This window comes from Odontesthes bonariensis, chromosome 13 (genome assembly GCF_027942865.1).
Source record: "Odontesthes bonariensis isolate fOdoBon6 chromosome 13, fOdoBon6.hap1, whole genome shotgun sequence".
Taxonomy (NCBI): Eukaryota; Metazoa; Chordata; class Actinopteri; order Atheriniformes; family Atherinopsidae; genus Odontesthes; species Odontesthes bonariensis.
In genome coordinates this window covers 19,659,267-19,676,323 of record NC_134518.1, presented here as the reverse complement: position 1 = coordinate 19,676,323, position 17,057 = coordinate 19,659,267, and the positions used below count along the sequence as shown (strand labels likewise).

Below are 17,057 nucleotides of genomic sequence, written 5' to 3'. Positions count from 1 at the left end.
AATGTACTTTTACAAATTGAACATACTGTGACAAAAAAAAAGAAAGTTTAATGCCCTTTTCTTCAAGTTTTAATTATAAATATATATATGCATTTATCTTATCAACTAAGGGATGGTCAGATGCTTTCCACTGGCCTAAAATTGGCCATGGCTATAACTGTCGATTAAGCTGAATACACAAGAAATACCAAATGCACAAGGTTGGAACTTAACAATTTGACTAACCTCTAAAGGAGAGTCTGGTTCATCCAGGATGTTCTTCTCACTCTGTATCCGCTGCATCGTTCCTGTAGAACTGGGGTCCATTATCAGCACGTTCTGACTACCAACTGTGCCGAACTTACAGTCACTCTTTCTGGAGTCAGTCGTCCTGCACACCTCGTAATTATACACGTGAGGGAGAGTCCCTGTCCCCAAAGTGTCTGAGTAACGTGGTGGATAATATGGAATCACAGGGAGGCTGGAGTGATACAGGATGCGAGACTGTCTCCATCTGTAGATTTTCACTGATATAATAACCACTAAACACGTGATGAAGAGGAAGGAGACTACAGCCAGAGCCAACACTAAGTAAAAAGTCAGGTTGTCATTGTACTCCTTGTCGTGTGTAAAGTCAGTGAACTCCGACAGCACTTCAGGGAAGCTGTCCGCCACCGCCACGTTAACAATGACTGTAGCCGAGCGAGAGGGCTGCCCGTTGTCCTCCACTATAACAGTCAGTCTTTGTTTCACAGCATCTTTATCAGTGACTTGGCGGATAGTTCTTATTTCTCCATTCTGTGAGCCCACTTCAAACAGCGCCCTGTCTGTGGCTCTCTGCAGTTTATAGGAGAGCCAGGCATTCTGTCCAGAGTCCACATCAACAGCCACCACTTTAGTGACCAGATAGCCCACATCTGCTGAACGAGGCACCATTTCAGCCACCACAGAGCCACCAGTCTGGACTGGGTACAGAACCTGAGGGGGGTTATCGTTCTGGTCCTGGATCAGTATTTTCACAGTCACGTTGCTGCTGAGTGGAGGGGAGCCTCCATCCTGAGCTTTGACAACTAGCTGAAATTGTTTAATGTGCTCATAATCAAAAGAGCGAACGGCAGAAATAATTCCACTTTCAGAGTTTAAAGACACATAAGTAGAAACTGGACCGCCACTGACCTGTGTGTCCTCTAAAAGATATGAGATTCTGGCATTTTGATTCCAGTCAGAGTCCTGAGCACTAACACGAAACATGGAAATTCCAGGTGAATTATTCTCCGCGATGTAGGCAGAAAAGGTGTTTTTAACAAATAATGGAGCATTGTCGTTGACATCAGAGATTTTAAGGTGTAATTCTCTTCTGCTAGATAGAGGAGGGGACCCAAAATCAGTGGCCGTTATTGTTATGTTATATTCTGATACGGATTCTCTATCAAAGCTTTGATCTGAGACCAAATTATAATAGTTTGATAGAGAGGACTCAATTTTAAAAGGAAATTTCCCATCAACATAACATTTTATTTGCCCATTTCTATCAAAATCTGCATCTTTTACATTGAAAACAGCTATATTTGTACCAGGAGGGGCATCCTCTGGCACTGGGCTTGAAAATGACATGACATTTATAACTGGTGCATTGTCATTGACATCAAGGACCTCAACTATAACTTTACTGGTCCCAATTAAACCACCCTGGTCCTTAGCCTCTACTCTAACATCATACTTTCTTTCTTTTTCAAAATCTATCAGTCCAGACACAAAAATTGTGCCAGTGATTTCATCAATAGTGAATATATCTGCTGCACTTCCTTTCATTTTAGACAAACTGTAACTAATCAGTCCGTTTGAACCACTGTCAGCATCCGTGGCATTTACAGTAATAACAGTTGTACCTTTCATGACATTTTCCACTACAGACGTTTTGTACACTGACTGGTTAAAAATCGGAATATTGTCGTTGGCATCTAGAATAGTTACATTTATATCTACTGAACCAGACCTTTGTGGTGTCCCTCCGTCAACTGCAATTAATTTTAAAGACAAACGAGGACGTTCCTCTCTGTCTAAAGGTTTCTGGAGCACCATTTCAACATGTTTGCTTCCGTCTGGATTTGCATGTTGCTTCAAAATAAAATGGTCGTTTGGTGATAAAATGTAACCTTGCAACGAGTTTTGACCTACATCCAAATCCTCCGCGCTCTGCAACGGGAATTTTACTCCAACCGCAGCCAATTCACTTATTTCAAAACTGATTGCTTTTTCGTTGTTTTGGAAAACGGGAGCGTGATCGTTTATGTCCAAAACCTCAACAGTTATTCTGTGAAGATCAATGGGGTTTTCTAAAATCACCTCAAAGCTAAAGCTGCACGGCGTTACGTCTCCACAAAGCTGCTCTCGGTCTATTCGCTCATTCACGACTAAAATCCCTTTGTCTGCCTTCAGCTCTGTGTAGTGAACGTCCTCTCCGGTCACTATACGGGCCCGCCCAGAGCGCAGTCTCTGCAGGTCCAAGCCAAGATCTTGCGCTACATTACCGATGACAGAGCCTCTCTTCATCTCTTCTGGAATAGAGTAGCGAATCTGACCGTCTACCATGAAAACCATATGAAGCAGCAACACAAGGAATCGTATTTGCGGCTGTAGTCCACACGATAGTCGCCATCTTAAAGATATGTTGATGAGACGTCTCAGAGTAGCCATTACAGAAAAAAATAGGAGGAAATTAATGCAATTTGCTCATCTGTATGTAAAACAAATCCTGGTATATCCGTTTCTTGTATAACAAATTAAACGTCTTCAATCTTGAAAAAGCAAGTATGTGAGACCGCACTGGCTGCAGCCTCGACAAAACACAGAGAACATTCTGTAGTGTAGTCTATACTCAGCCTGGGGATGGACTGAATGACGACGAAAGAGAAAAAAATATTTTGCTGTCCAACAGCGTCCCTTAGAGTCTCAAAGGGGGAAATAATATAAAGCTTCTATGATACCACTAATAGCCTGGATCAAAATAATACATTTCTACTGAAATCCTCTTGGAATGACTTCCCATGTATCAGCTTATTTATCAATTAAAGTTGTTAACATGTTGGAATAATAATCATTTTGCCAATATCACAAGAAAAACAACACATCACAAAGTTCAAACCTTTTTTCACTATGATTTGTTGACCAGATCTTACACCAAAATAAGTTAGTTACATACAACAGGAAGACATGTCTTCTTTTTTTTTTAATCGACATGTTTTAACTCATTATGAAATGAGGGGGGGGGGGGGGGGGGGCGACGACGCTAGTGAATACTGTAAAAATAAGAAATGTGGTGAGACTGGAAATGAAATCAATGATTGAATGAGTGAAACTTGAATGAGTGAAACTGATAATACTGAATAAAGAAAGAGTGAAATTTAAGCTGACCTCTAAAGGAGAGTCTGGTTCATCCAGGATGTTCTTCTCACTCTGTATCCGCTGCATCGTTCCTGTAGAACTGGGGTCCATTATCAGCACGTTCTGACTACCAACTGTGCCGAACTTACAGTCATTCTTTCTGGAGTCAGTGGTCCTGCACACCTCGTAATTGTACACGTGAGGGAGAGTCCCTGTCCCCAAAGTGTCCGAGTAACGTGGTGGATAATATGGAATCACAGGGAGGCTGGAGTGATACAGGATGCGAGACTGTCTCCATCTGTAGATTTTCACTGATATAATAACCACTAAACACGTGATGAAGAGGAAGGAGACTACAGCCAGAGCCAACACTAAGTAAAAAGTCAGGTTGTCATTGTACTCCTTGTCGTGTGTAAAGTCAGTGAACTCCGACAGCACTTCAGGGAAGCTGTCCGCCACCGCCACGTTAACAATGACTGTAGCTGAACGAGAGGGCTGCCCGTTGTCCTCCACTATAACAGTCAGTCTTTGCTTCACAGCATCTTTATCAGTGACTTGGCGGATAGTTCTTATTTCTCCATTCTGTAAGCCCACTTCAAACAGCGCCCTGTCTGTGACTTTCTGCAGTTTATAGGAGAGCCAGGCATTCTGTCCAGAGTCCACATCAACAGCCACCACTTTAGTGACCAGATAGCCCACATCTGCTGAACGAGGCACCATTTCAGCCACCACAAAGCCACCAGTCTGGACTGGGTACAGAACCTGAGGGGGGTTATCGTTCTGGTCCTGGATGAGTATTTTCACAGTCACGTTGCTACTGAGTGGAGGAGAGCCTCCGTCCTGCGCTTTGACGATGAACATCAACTCTTTGATCTGTTCGTAGTCAAACGAGCGAACTGCACGAACGACGCCGTTTTCTCCATTCACGGAAACGTACTCAGATATTGGAGACCCACTAATCTCACATTCCTCCAATATGTAGGAAACACGGGCGTTCTGGTTTTCATCGGGGTCTTTGGCTTTAATAGTTAATACAGAGAGACCAGGAGAGTTATTTTCTGTTATTAAAGCACTATAAATATTTCGTGGAAAAACTGGAGCGTTATCATTGACATCTGAAACCTTTAGATTAAACGTTATTTTTGTTGAGAGGGGAGGCGATCCTGCGTCTGAGGCAATAACGGTGATGTTACACTCTGAAATAATTTCACGGTCCAATTCAGTATCAGTTATCAATGCATAATAATTTCTGACATTGGATTTAATTTTAAAAGGGACATTACCTTCTATTCTGCATCTTACTTGTCCATTTTCACTCGAATCAAGATCTTTAACATTAATTATGCCAACTGTGGTACCAATAGGGGAGTCTTCTGATAATGGACTCGTGAAAGACATAACGTTAATGACCGGAGCATTATCATTTACATCTATAACTTCTATTTCCACTTTGCTTGAGTTCGTCAGTCCTCCCTGATCCTTAGCTTCAACCCTAAACTCAATTTTTCTATCTTTTTCAAAATCGATTTCTTTTGTAACATATATTCTTCCGGTAGCTTCATCTATATCAAACAAATCTGATATTCCTGCTTTTGATTTTGAAAAGTAGTATGTTACCTGTCCATTTGAACCACTGTCTATGTCACTTGCATTCACAGTGACAACGTGAGTGCCTTTTGGCGCATTCTCAATCACTGTCACCTTATAGACGGTTTGATTAAACACAGGAGCATTATCATTAGCATCCAGAATGTTTATATCTATATTTACTGTACCAGATTTCTGTGGGCTGCCACCGTCCACAGCCAACAGTTTCAGAGACAGGAGAGGCTGTTGTTCTCTGTCTAAATGTTTTTGAAGAACCATTTCAGCATATTTACTTCCGTCAGCGTTAACGTGTTGTTTCAAAACAAAATTCTCATTCGGAGTTAAAATGTAATTCTGTAGTCCGTTTTGTCCAACATCAGCATCGTCCGCACTCTCTAAATCAAAACGGGAGCCGAGCGCCGCAGACTCGCTTATTTCAAATGCCAAATGACTGTTTTGAAAAGTGGGAGCGTTGTCGTTAACATCCAGCACTTCTATCGTTACAGGATGCAACTCCATCGGCTTTTCCAATAAAATCTCAAAAGTAAAGCTACACGGTGTAACGTCTCCACAGAGCTGTTCCCTGTCTATTCTCTCGTTCACAACTAAAGTCCCTTTGTCTGTCTTGAGTTGGGTGTAGTGGATATTTTCTCCAGTCACGATTCGGGCCCGACCAGAACGCAGCCTTGTTAAATCCAAACCTAGATCTTGTGCGACGTTACCAACAAGGGATCCTGTCTTCAGCTCCTCTGGGATCGAGTACCGGATCTGTGCCCCAACTTGATAAAGAAAAAGAAACTGAAAAAGAAACAGCTTCACAACGCCTTGTATTCGCCATCTTCTCCCTTTGACTCGGCGTTGTTCGTTAAATTCCATTTAAAAACAATGCGTTCGTCCAAACCGAGGAACTGACTGGATCTTTCAACTCAGCAAAAAATAGGAATATATTCCAGTTTAATTTATATTGGTATTATAAATCTAAAGCTGATATAATTCGATGAGAAGCAGCACGAATGAAACACACATCTTCTGCTGATGTAAAATGCAGTAATGAGGGAGGGAACAGGTCTGACACAAAATGCACAACATCATTGATTTACCAGGCAACAGCGTCTCTTAGAGGCAAAAATAAGGAACTTCTGTGTCCACACATCTATCACCATTAATTAGGTGCTTAAATGATGTTCTTAATAGTGACAGCAAACTTGCAAATCGAACGTTAAAGACCAATCACTTGACATGTCGTTTTGAGTAATGAAATAACAAAATCAAGACCGATATGTTGAATATTTTCATATTAATAGCTTGTTCACAAAAACAACGTGGAAAAGCAAAGAGAAAGAACAAGAATGATACATTTAAATTGAATAATAAACACACTATTGCAGAAGGAAAATACTAAACGTTTGAGGGACAAATTGTGAGCAATAAGAAAACTTATCATCATTAATATCTTAAAAAATCAGTTTAAAGTTTTAATAGCTTTAAGAACGGTCTTTCTAAAGTAAACCTTAAAACATTAAATGAAAACAGTGAAAAGCAACTCAGGGTAAATCAGTACTTCAGAACCACGGACAGCGAATAAACTACAGCGCTCACAATCTCAATCTGACGCCATCCTGACAACCCTGCAGAGCAATGCTTTTTATTTACATGACCATTGCAGAACGTACAACATATGATATAGCTATCATTAATTATATTTATTCATGCTCATTAATGTAATAACCATAACTCATAAATTAGCCTATTTAAAAGGCAAAAAGCACATGCAATGCATTTTTAACGTGTATGCATCTCCGTTCTTCTGCCATAATGTTTGAAAACCACTGCTACACCTCCTAAGTGTTTCACTGATAGAGCAAATGCCTATCCATGGTACCATGTCATAGTTGAATATTAAAGAAACAGGAAAAAAAAATAATAAAAAAGAGTAAGATTATATGAAGAAAAAAGAGTTAAACAAACAGGTGCACATAAGTATAAAGCAAATTAGCCTAACTAACCTCTAGCGGAGAGTCCGGTTCATCCAGGATGTTCTTCTCACTCTGTATCCGCTGCATCGTTCCTGTAGAACTGGGGTCCATTATCAGCACGTTCTGACTACCAACTGTGCCGAACTTACAGTCACTCTTTCTGGAGTCAGTCGTCCTGCACACCTCGTAATTGAACACGTGAGGGAGAGTCCCTGTCCCCAAAGTGTCTGAGTAACGTGGTGGATAATATGGAATCACAGGGAGGCTGGAGTGATACAGGATGCGAGACTGTCTCCATCTGTAGATTTTCACTGATATAATAACCACTAAACACGTGATGAAGAGGAAGGAGACTACAGCCAGAGCCAACACTAAGTAAAAAGTCAGGTTGTCATTGTACTCCTTGTCGTGTGTAAAGTCAGTGAACTCCGACAGCACTTCAGGGAAGCTGTCCGCCACCGCCACGTTAACAATGACTGTAGCTGAACGAGAGGGCTGCCCGTTGTCCTCCACTATAACAGTCAGTCTTTGTTTCACAGCATCTTTATCGGTGACTTGGCGGATAGTTCTTATTTCTCCATTCTGTAAGCCCACTTCAAACAGCGCCCTGTCTGTGGCTTTCTGCAGTTTATAGGAGAGCCAGGCATTCTGTCCAGAGTCCACATCAACAGCCACCACTTTAGTGACCAGATAGCCCACATCTGCTGAACGAGGCACCATTTCTGCCACCACAGAGCCACCACTCTGGACTGGGTACAGAACCTGAGGGGGGTTATCGTTTTGGTCCTGAACACGAACAATAACTGTTGTGTTACTGCTTTGTGGAGGCGAGCCCCCATCTTGCGCTTTAACTCGTATTACGTACTCTTTTACTTGTTCATAGTCAAGTGAACGCAAAGACTGAATTACTCCACTTTCTGTCTTAACTGAGAAATATGAAGAGATTGGACTTCCATTAACTTCGTTATCAATAAGAAAATACGATATGCGTGCATTCTGACTCTGATCTGGATCCGATGCGTGGATTTGCAGCAGAGCGACACCTGGGGAATTGTTTTCCATCACCTGAGTATTGTAAACAGTTTGGCTAAAAGCTGGTGCGTTGTCATTAATATCAGTAACTTGTAAAACGACAACCTTTCTGCTTGATAAGGCAGGGAAGCCCTCATCAGTGGCAGTCACAGTGATGTTGTATTTGGAAACCTTCTCACGGTCAAGCATTTGCTCCGTGACGAGGGTAAAATAATTTCTGAGGGAAGATTTAATTCTAAACGGGACATTTTCATCTAAAGTTAAATGCACCTGCCCATTTTTCCCCGCGTCTTTATCTTGGACACTTATCAAACCCACAACTGTGCCAGGAGGAGAATCTTCGGAAATTTTCCCCGAATATGAGGCCATTGTGATTATTGGGCTGTTGTCATTCACATCTGCTACCTCGATTATAAATTTGCTTACACCAACCACTCCCCATGGATCTTTTGCCTGAAGGTTTATTTCATAACTCGAAGAAACCTCGTAATCAAGCTCACCGGATAGTTTTATCTCCCCAGTGTAAGAATTTATTTCGAAGGGACAAGAGGAATCTTCTTCCAAGTGGGTGAAGGAATAAGTTACGTTACCATTGTACCCTTGGTCCGCATCTACAGCACTGACTCTAGCGATAACTGTGCCTCCGAAAACATTTTCTAAAACAGTTGCTTTATACAAGGTCTGCGTGAAAACGGGCGCGTTGTCATTTGCGTCCAGAACTGAAACATGAATCTTTGCTGTTCCGGACTTCTGCGGTTCTCCACCATCAACAGCCGTTAATATAAGCGTGTGCTGACTTTGTTTCTCGCGGTCCAAACCGCTTTGAAGCATCAATTCGGCATATTTACTTCCATCTGATCGAGTGTGCTGTTTGAGAACAAAATGATCGTTTGCCTTTAAAGAGTAACTCTGCAGTGAGTTTATTCCCACATCAGGATCAGCTGCGCCATCAAGCAAGAATACAGTCCCAGCGGGCGTTGTTTCACTAATTTCTAAATTAATTTCTTTTTTAGGAAAAGCTGGAGCATGATCATTAATATCTTGTATTTCAATTGTAATGGAAAACAATTCGAGTGGATCTTCAAGGACAATTTCTAGACTAAAGCTACACGGAGATTTCTTGGCGCATAGCCTTTCTCTGTCAATTCTTTCATTGACAACGATGTGCCCTTTGTTCTGATTCAGCGTGACATATTGGTTTTCATCATCTATAACTAGTCGAGCCCGACCAGACACCAACCTTTTGACATCCAAGCCCAAGTCTTTTGCAACGTCTCCGACAAAAAGTCCTTTCCTCATCTCCTCCGGTATAGAATAGCGAATTTGTCCACTGACCGCAGTAACAAGGCAGAAAAGCAAAATGGAGATTTTCCAATCCAGCGGGGTGTCCCTGCTCCTCAGATAACCCATTTCTTCTCAAAAACAGTACAGTTGTCTATTCAAGGGGGGAAGCCTTCTTAATATGCACCACTCTTTTAAATAGCCTTTTAGTCTAAAAAAAAACACTATTTCGTCTTGTGCCTCATAGATATATGTGCACCACCCTCGCTTTTTTCTTGTAAAGAGGGTGGTGTCTTAGTTTTTGTGATAAGACCAACGTTACACAATTAGTCTGCTTAGGCAACAGTACCACCAACAGTCAGTGTGTGGAACAACGTCCTCACTCTGCTCCACTCTCTGACGTGTATAAACAAATGTATAGGAGAAGATGCAAAGACTGATTGGAATATTATAATAGAAAATTCCAATTATAACTTTTTTCATTGCATAATTATGCAGTAAAGTTGTCACCATGATATCAAGCCACCTCAAATCCATTAGATTTCCAATGTATTGCACAAGGAAGAAGCCACACACATGACCATTAAGTGTCTTCTAAATTGTAACAAACAATTGTACTAAATGTAAGAGATTGAACTGATTTATTTGATAAGAAATACAACTAATTGTGGACCTACATGTAAAGAGAGTAGAATAACATTTAGCTTCCTGTTTGCAAATAGATGGATGGATATAAAAACAGAGACAGACTAACAGATAAATGGATAATCTACTCCCCCCTTCCGATCTAACTGATGAGTCCAGTGACCTACATTTCAACAGTGGAACCAACATCTAAAGCACCGCTACACACATCCACATGCATGAATGATTGCTGCTCATTTTCACTGCAGTATATTTCCTCTATGTAGCTAACGTATCTGCACAAGCATTATATATAGTTGTTTTTCAATGGGTCATGGAATTGTCTTACATCACTCCGCTGCTCACATATGTATTCATATGTTATTGCAGAGAGATATAGTCAGTGCACCATGATTCTGCATTATTCAGGCTGCACAGCAGCAGCCAGGAATATTAATATTCATGTGGTACAAAGCCTGGGGAAGAACCACATTGCACACAAAAATAAGAGCAATGCAGCTGCCTTTGTTACAAGACTCAAGAATCTTGACATGACTTTTAAGGTGATAGTTGGGCTCATGTTATAAACACTCACATATGCAAAATGTTACATGGCTGGTGTCAATACAATTTCTGTGAGGTGAAAATATAGATAGAGAAAAAAAGAGTATAGATTAAGAAAAATTGTTTTTTTTAAATGTTGTTTGTGGGAACTGAATATAGCAGGTGTAAGGGCTAAAAGTGTTGTGTGAGATATGAGGAGAAAGGGAAATGGAAATTATCTTACCTGTTAGATCCGAAAAATGAAAGTTCCATCCACGGTGAGCACAGAGGGGAAAAAAAACAAGAGAAAAAAGGAAAAAAAATTAGTATGAATCCTGAAAAAATAAAAATGAATCATCTTATCTAATTTTTGCATCACATTCATATAAATCAGATACATCTTTATTGTAAAATCAGCCATTTCTCATGTCAAACACATGCTGGGATGGTCTTTAACTGCACCAAACCGTCAACAAAGGCTTAGATGTAATAAATACAGTACGTATCCAACTTGTAAAAGTTTATCAGGTGCATAAAGCGGTTATTTTTGTTTTTTTAGGCACTAAAAGACAGAAGGGGGAAGACATGCAGCAAAGGCCCACCGGGCCAGGACTCGAACCGGGGCTGGCCGCTTTGAGGAGCTACTACATGGCACGCCTGCTCAACTAGTTGAAATATTTGGCATATCTGGCAAACAAAGTGCATTTGACAGATATAATTAGGAAAAATAAATACTGTGAATTATAGAAGTTCAACCTATTAAGGTATGCTGCATTCTGCTCACTATAGAGGAGTTTTAGCAAACCAGAAAGTAGAGCACAATCTTCAAAGGATTTGTTCAGTGTTATCAGATCATTGCCATTGCCAAAGTAATGTATTAGGTACAAAATTACTCTGGTATTTAAACATGTTATTGCCCTAAACTACACCTATCTTATCAGCACTCAATTAAGTACATTTAGAGCAGTTTCATGAATGGATTATCTTTCTTCTTTGGAAACTCAAGAGGCAGAGAAGAAATGAGTGAATAATGAAAAACATTGTCTTATAAAGAAGTGAAGTTGAAAGTTGTTGCAAAAAATGTTTGCACTTTAAATGACTGTTTCAGTGGTTATTTTATCCATCTAATCAATACTTCTGTAAATAAAGCAAAATAATAAAAAAATAAGGGAAAATATCCAAAACACTGGAAAGTCTGTGGCACTTTCATTAATTAAATAAAATTAAAATAAAAACATCTGGGCTGTTAAGCTGGTGTACAGTCTCTAGCACTGCCAACCGCAGTACTTAGAGCAGTGCTCTTGTGACCTAGATAGCAATAAACAAAAATGAAGCACAGCCTTCTCTTCTTCTCCTACCATGGCTTAAATTAAGAACACAAATCGGCCTGGAGCTGTAGCAGAAACAGGAACACAAATGTATACAGAAGGGAAATTTTCATAAGAAAACCTATCTGCTTTACCACCATGACACAGTCACAGTGAATTGAGGGAATATGCGCATGCAGACATTTTACAGTAACATATGACAGTCTGTAACCAATAACCTGATCAGTTCTGACCTGTGGGCATTTATTTTTCGCAATTAAATCACAATATGTTGTTTTCTTTTGTTAATATTATCTTAAAAGTGACAAGTTTTTGTACCCCTGCTGTTGATACTTGCATGAGTATGCCATTAAAACATCTGTTATGCAGCCTGATTAACTAAGATGATAACCAAGCCATCTTTCTTTTTTTAAATTTCTTACTTTTGAGGTGTGGCAGTAGGCTACTGTGTCTACCACTGACTCAGGTGACTGTATATAGCTAGTCTAGTCAAGTTTGTCTAGTCAAGTTGACAACTCAAAGAGCTTTTATATGACAAACCACATTCAACCATTTGCACGCACACGTGTACACACACATACAGCACTTCTTAGTCAATACAGCATTAAAGGCTACACAGTGCTTTTTTATTTATCACACATATGAATTTACAATCACTAATTAGCCTAACATGTTTGTCTTTGGACTGTGGGAAACCAGGACCCTGTGGACCAATGCTAACCATCACACCACAGAGCAAGTATTTTATACCATATCTGAAAATTTGAAACCACCTCTTTTGTCAAGTATTGCAAATACTGAAATCTACAACCTCAGATGGAACATTTTTTTCACATTTGGAAATATTATGAATGCCTTAGAAAAACATTTCTAGTTGGCAATTATTTCATATTCAACCAGAATAATTAAGATTAAATGCAAAAAATGTATAGTGCATATTTATTTTCCAATTCTTGCATTTGACCTGTAATTACATCTAAATGTACTATTAGGGGGGGGGGGGGGCAACGTTGCTTTGGCTGCATTCTACACAAGACATACTCATTTACTAAGATTAAATATAAATTGCCTATTATTAGGTGTGTTTTGACATTTCAAATTCCCCTATCTCCACCTCAAGTTTCGACATTTGACATGTCGCCTGCCAAAAAGAGAAAAAACAGGTGAAATGCTCCCTATTTTTGTAAGGAGTGCATTTAAGTGACATAAAAGGAAATTAAGAAAAATCTTTACTTTATCAGTTGCATGCAACATATTTAAAATTCATGGGCTGGATTCATGGCATATAGTCCAATGCTTTTATCTCTCTGACAAACAGAAAACCACATGGTGTTTCGAGGAAACATAGCATAACTAACATAAAATTACCAAAACTTGGCTCAGGTCAGGTTACTTTATTTGTACCCGTAGGTAGATTTGTTTAGCATCAAGACCGATAACATCCACAAGACAACATGAAATCTACTAAAACATTTAAAAAATCCCAAGTAATGATAGAAAGGTTAAAACTATAAAAACAATAAAATAACATAGCAAACCTGCACAAAATTATAGAGGCAGATTTACCACAGTGAAAGCTAAATACTAACAGCTAATTTCTGCAACTATATCTCGCTCAGGAAATGTTGTAATGAACAGAGAAGTCAGACATGTCAACAATGTTCCTTGAGTGCATGATAGAAGATACATAAACCAGGCCAACACAATGTACAAGATTATATAATCCTCCAAAACAATAATGTTTGAGTTTTTGAATGAGAGACATACTAATTCTGATATTGATAATAAACTAAATCAGTTTATACTTATTCTGGCAGAGTAGAATGAAAACAGACAGCAAAATGAAAATATATATAACTAGCTGGTGCAAATATTTGCAGTCTTATAAAAAGTTACATGCAAAATAGATGTAGATAGAACAATTCATGGTAAGTCTTTACAATAAAACAAATTCCTTTCTAATAGCCTACTATTGCTGAAAATATGCCAGATATGGCACTATTTACAAGGTTAACATTTGTGTTCAGGCCAGGTCGTGGGGAGATGATGATGACGCCATTTAAAGGCACCTGTCAATATATACACATATCTGTACTTCAGTAATGGAAAAAGATGGGATTTCAGACACAGGCAAGCACTATATATCTATTCTTATGATAGAAGCACAAGTGAAATCAATATAGTTCGAACAAAATTTTCAGAAGGTATACAACAAACTCATTACGTTTTTTTTTCTTTCTTTTAAAACAGATGTTATGACTGTGACTCATTTGACCACATAACAAGGATGCGGTGGACCTGCCATCACCTTCAGAGTGGCTCTGTCACTACTGAGACGCCTCAGTGTGTTTTTTTGATACACTGCACTTCTTTTCTTAAGTGTGTCAGTATCTGTATTTGATCCAAAACGAAAGTCACCTCTCCACGAGCCAGTGGTCAAGAAAGGGTCATATCTATCATCTTTCAGCAAAGTCCCACAATGGCTAAAATCTGTAAAACCAGAAGGGCAGTATGTTGTAGGGAAAACTGGTAGACTAGCTGTGGTTGAACGATAAACATAACCACGCCGGCAATGTTTAAAATAAAACACTCCACTGATTAACAGGATGAGAAGAAAGGAGACGGTTGACAGAGCGATGATTAGATAAAGCGTTAAGTTATCTCTATCCTGTGACTCATCTTTAAACTCAAAAAGTTCGCTTAAAATAGGCAGCCCATCACCAAGCATTATGCTGACTGTGGCTGTGGCCGAGAGAGATTCACGCCCGTTATCAGTTACCAAAACGACAAGAGTTTGTTTAGGTTCATCGTTCTCCATAAATGTTCGCAGAGTTCTGATTTCTCCTGTATGCAGATCTGCCATAAACAGGTTGGACTGCGTAGCTTCAATTATTCTGTAGGACAGCCAGGCGTTATGGCCAGAGTCTGCGTCCACAGCAACCACCTTAGTAACTAGGTAACCTCTGGGAGCTTCAATTGGCACCATATCCTCTGCAATATACCCGGAAGTCTGGACAGGATATAGTACAACAGGTGCGTTGTCATTTTCGTCCTTAATAAAAACATTTATAGCACAGGTGGTGGAATGTGGAGGCTCTCCTCCATCTCGAGCTGTCACCTTAATTTTGAAGTGAACTGACTGTTCGTAATCAAATTGGCGCGACGTAAAAAGCTCCCCTGTATCTGTGTTTATGGTGAGGAAAGACAGCAATTCTAAGTTTGTGTCCTTTGTTACGTGATACACTATCTTAGCATTAGATCCGTCATCAATATCCTGTGCTGTGACTTTCATGACAAATGTGCCAACTGGTTGGTTCTCCAAAATGTTAGCATTGTACTCAATCTGGGTAAAGGTCGGTGGGTTATCATTTACATCATTAACTACGATTGATATCATTTTTACACTAGAGAGTTGAGGAGAGCCTGCGTCAGTGGCAACAATTGTAATGTTATACTCCCGTTGGACTTCTCTATCTAGTATTCCATCAGTAACTAACATGTAGTAGTTTTTTACCTCTGATACTAATTTAAATGGAACATTGTCTAAGATTGAACAAGTGACTCGTCCACTGCTGCTGGTGTCCAGGTCATAGATATTAATCAGAGCAACCATAGTTCCTGGTTTGGAGTCTTCAGCCACGTTAGCAGAGACTGACTTTATTTCTATCACAGGTTTATTATCGTTCACATCAACTACATCAATAATGAGTTTACAATGAGATGCTTGACCACCACCGTCTTTAGCCTGAACATCCAGCTCGTGCGAGCTGGCCTCTTCATAGTCAATAACACCTGCCACCCGAACTTCTCCACTCTGAGGGTTGATTTTAATAACTCCCCCCATCTTGTCTGACAGGTGACTGAAAGAGTATGTTATCTCTCCATAGACACCTTCGTCAAAGTCTGTAGCATTCAGGCTTGTTATAACAGTCCCGATGGGTGAGTTCTCTGGCAAAGAGGTTTTGTAAACTCGTTGACCAAAAACTGGGACATTATCATTGGCGTCCAAAACGTTTATGTAGATAGAGGCAGTTCCTGATCTGACTGGATTCCCCCCGTCAATTCCACTGATTTTCAGTACATGTTCAGCTTTTGCTTCTCGATCCAAGGGCTTTTTAAGAACGAGCTCCGGATACGCATTTCCATTTATTTGCGTGCTCATTTCAAGAGAAAAATGATCATTCTGGCTCAGTTTATATTCCCGTACAGAGTTCGTGCCCAGATCGGGGTCATGCGCGCTCTCTAATGGAAAGCGTCTCCCCAGAACTGTAGATTCCACTAAATCTAATTTTATCTCCCGTGCAGCAAACACTGGACTGTTGTCGTTTATATCTGCAATGTCCAAAACTAAGCTGAATGCTTGAAGTGGATCCTCAAGTAAAAGCTGAAACTGTAGGATGCAAACGGAAACTTGCACACACAGTTCCTCGCGGTCTATCCGTTGGCTGATCAAAAGATTCCCCGAAGAGGTGTCCAGTTCGCAAAGCTGACTGGTTCCTTCGGCAACAACTCGGGCTCGACGAGCATCGAGCCCCGCCACCTCCAGCCCTAAATCCTGCGCAAGATTCCCGATAACTGAACCCCTCTGCATCTCCTCTGGAAGAATATATCGCACTTCTCCAAATGAAGGGCCAAAAATCAGAGTAAAAAATAAAAAATGCACCAAACACTTTAAGTCTAACCGATGGTCTGTTATCAAACATGGTTTGATAAATAAATGTAATATCGACATTATAGCGCAATCTTTAAACTAATAAATACGCAGCAGCAAACGAACAGTTCCCTGCTCCCTCTTGCTGAGTTAATCATGCTCTATTAGGGATGCTGTCAGCTTGGATTCCTCTCTCTCTATTCCCATTTCACCGCTACTTTCTCTCTCTGACTCACTCACTCACACAGGCACACAGCCTCTCCTCTTCTCTTCATCATATTCACTGGCACAAATGCGCACGCATGCACAGCTCTCAGCTCTAACCCATTTCTCTAGTTCCACTGACACAGAAAGAGGTGAGACACGAGCATCCATGACTCAGGCTTTATAGAAGAGCGTCACCAAGAGACTGGGAGCATTATTGCACTATTCTTCTTTTTTCTTTAAAAAAGAAAATAGATATCATCTTGAACCACGTGACTAAAAAAGTTAGTCCAATAACATTTTTGTTATGAGAGATAATAGATAAGAAAAATAACAAACGTATTTGAAGCAACTAAAGATAGACAGCAGAACAATATATGCAATCCATAATCTCCCAGAAACTGATTGGAAACATAATCACACCAATAAAAAGGAGTTCATCATGTTGCTTTCCTTGTCACTGAACAT

General features: G+C 40.0%; 4 protein-coding genes across 25 annotated transcripts in view; all 4 read right to left on the bottom strand.

The window, feature by feature from the left end:
• Positions 1–17,057, bottom strand: part of LOC142397750 (protocadherin gamma-C5-like) — a 260,382-nt gene that overhangs the window by 149,361 nt on the left and 93,964 nt on the right. The gene's annotated exons all lie outside the window — the stretch shown is intronic.
• Positions 152–2,849, bottom strand: LOC142398107 (protocadherin beta-16-like). The gene is made up of 3 exons (XM_075482087.1): positions 2,288–2,849; positions 226–994; positions 152–169 (listed from the first exon to the last, which is right to left on the bottom strand). Exons 1-3 carry the CDS (start codon positions 2,674–2,676, stop codon positions 152–154), a joined length of 1,176 nt encoding a protein of 391 aa, XP_075338202.1. The 5' UTR covers positions 2,677–2,849.
• On the bottom strand, positions 2,763–5,976 carry LOC142398106 (protocadherin gamma-A7-like). The gene is made up of 3 exons (XM_075482086.1): positions 5,434–5,976; positions 3,394–4,149; positions 2,763–2,873 (listed from the first exon to the last, which is right to left on the bottom strand). The coding sequence occupies exons 1-3, from the start codon at positions 5,824–5,826 to the stop codon at positions 2,763–2,765; spliced, it is 1,260 nt and encodes a 419-aa protein (XP_075338201.1). The 5' UTR covers positions 5,827–5,976.
• Positions 13,114–16,821, bottom strand: LOC142397758 (protocadherin beta-15-like). Its single transcript, XM_075481432.1, has one exon. It carries the CDS (start codon positions 16,464–16,466, stop codon positions 14,001–14,003), a length of 2,466 nt encoding a protein of 821 aa, XP_075337547.1. The 5' UTR covers positions 16,467–16,821; the 3' UTR covers positions 13,114–14,000.

Bases quoted from the DNA above. Each gene is read 5' to 3' on its own strand.
- LOC142398107 (XM_075482087.1), bottom strand. From the start codon at position 2,676: ATGGCTACTCTGAGACGTCTCATCAACATATCTTTAAGATGGCGACTA. The intron at 995-2,287 runs TGTTGAGGTTTT...CGTGACTGTGAA, and splicing joins ATTGATCTTCACAGAATAAC to AATACTGATCCAGGACCAGA.
- LOC142398106 (XM_075482086.1), bottom strand. From the start codon at position 5,826: ATGGAATTTAACGAACAACGCCGAGTCAAAGGGAGAAGATGGCGAATA. The intron at 4,150-5,433 runs GTTAACGACAAC...ATACTCATCCAG, and splicing joins TAACGATAGAAGTGCTGGAT to GACCAGAACGATAACCCCCC. The intron at 2,874-3,393 runs GTCAGCTTAAAT...GTCGTCATTCAG, and splicing joins AACCAGACTCTCCTTTAGAG to TCCATCCCCAGGCTGAGTAT.
- LOC142397758 (XM_075481432.1), bottom strand. From the start codon at position 16,466: ATGTCGATATTACATTTATTTATCAAACCATGTTTGATAACAGACCAT.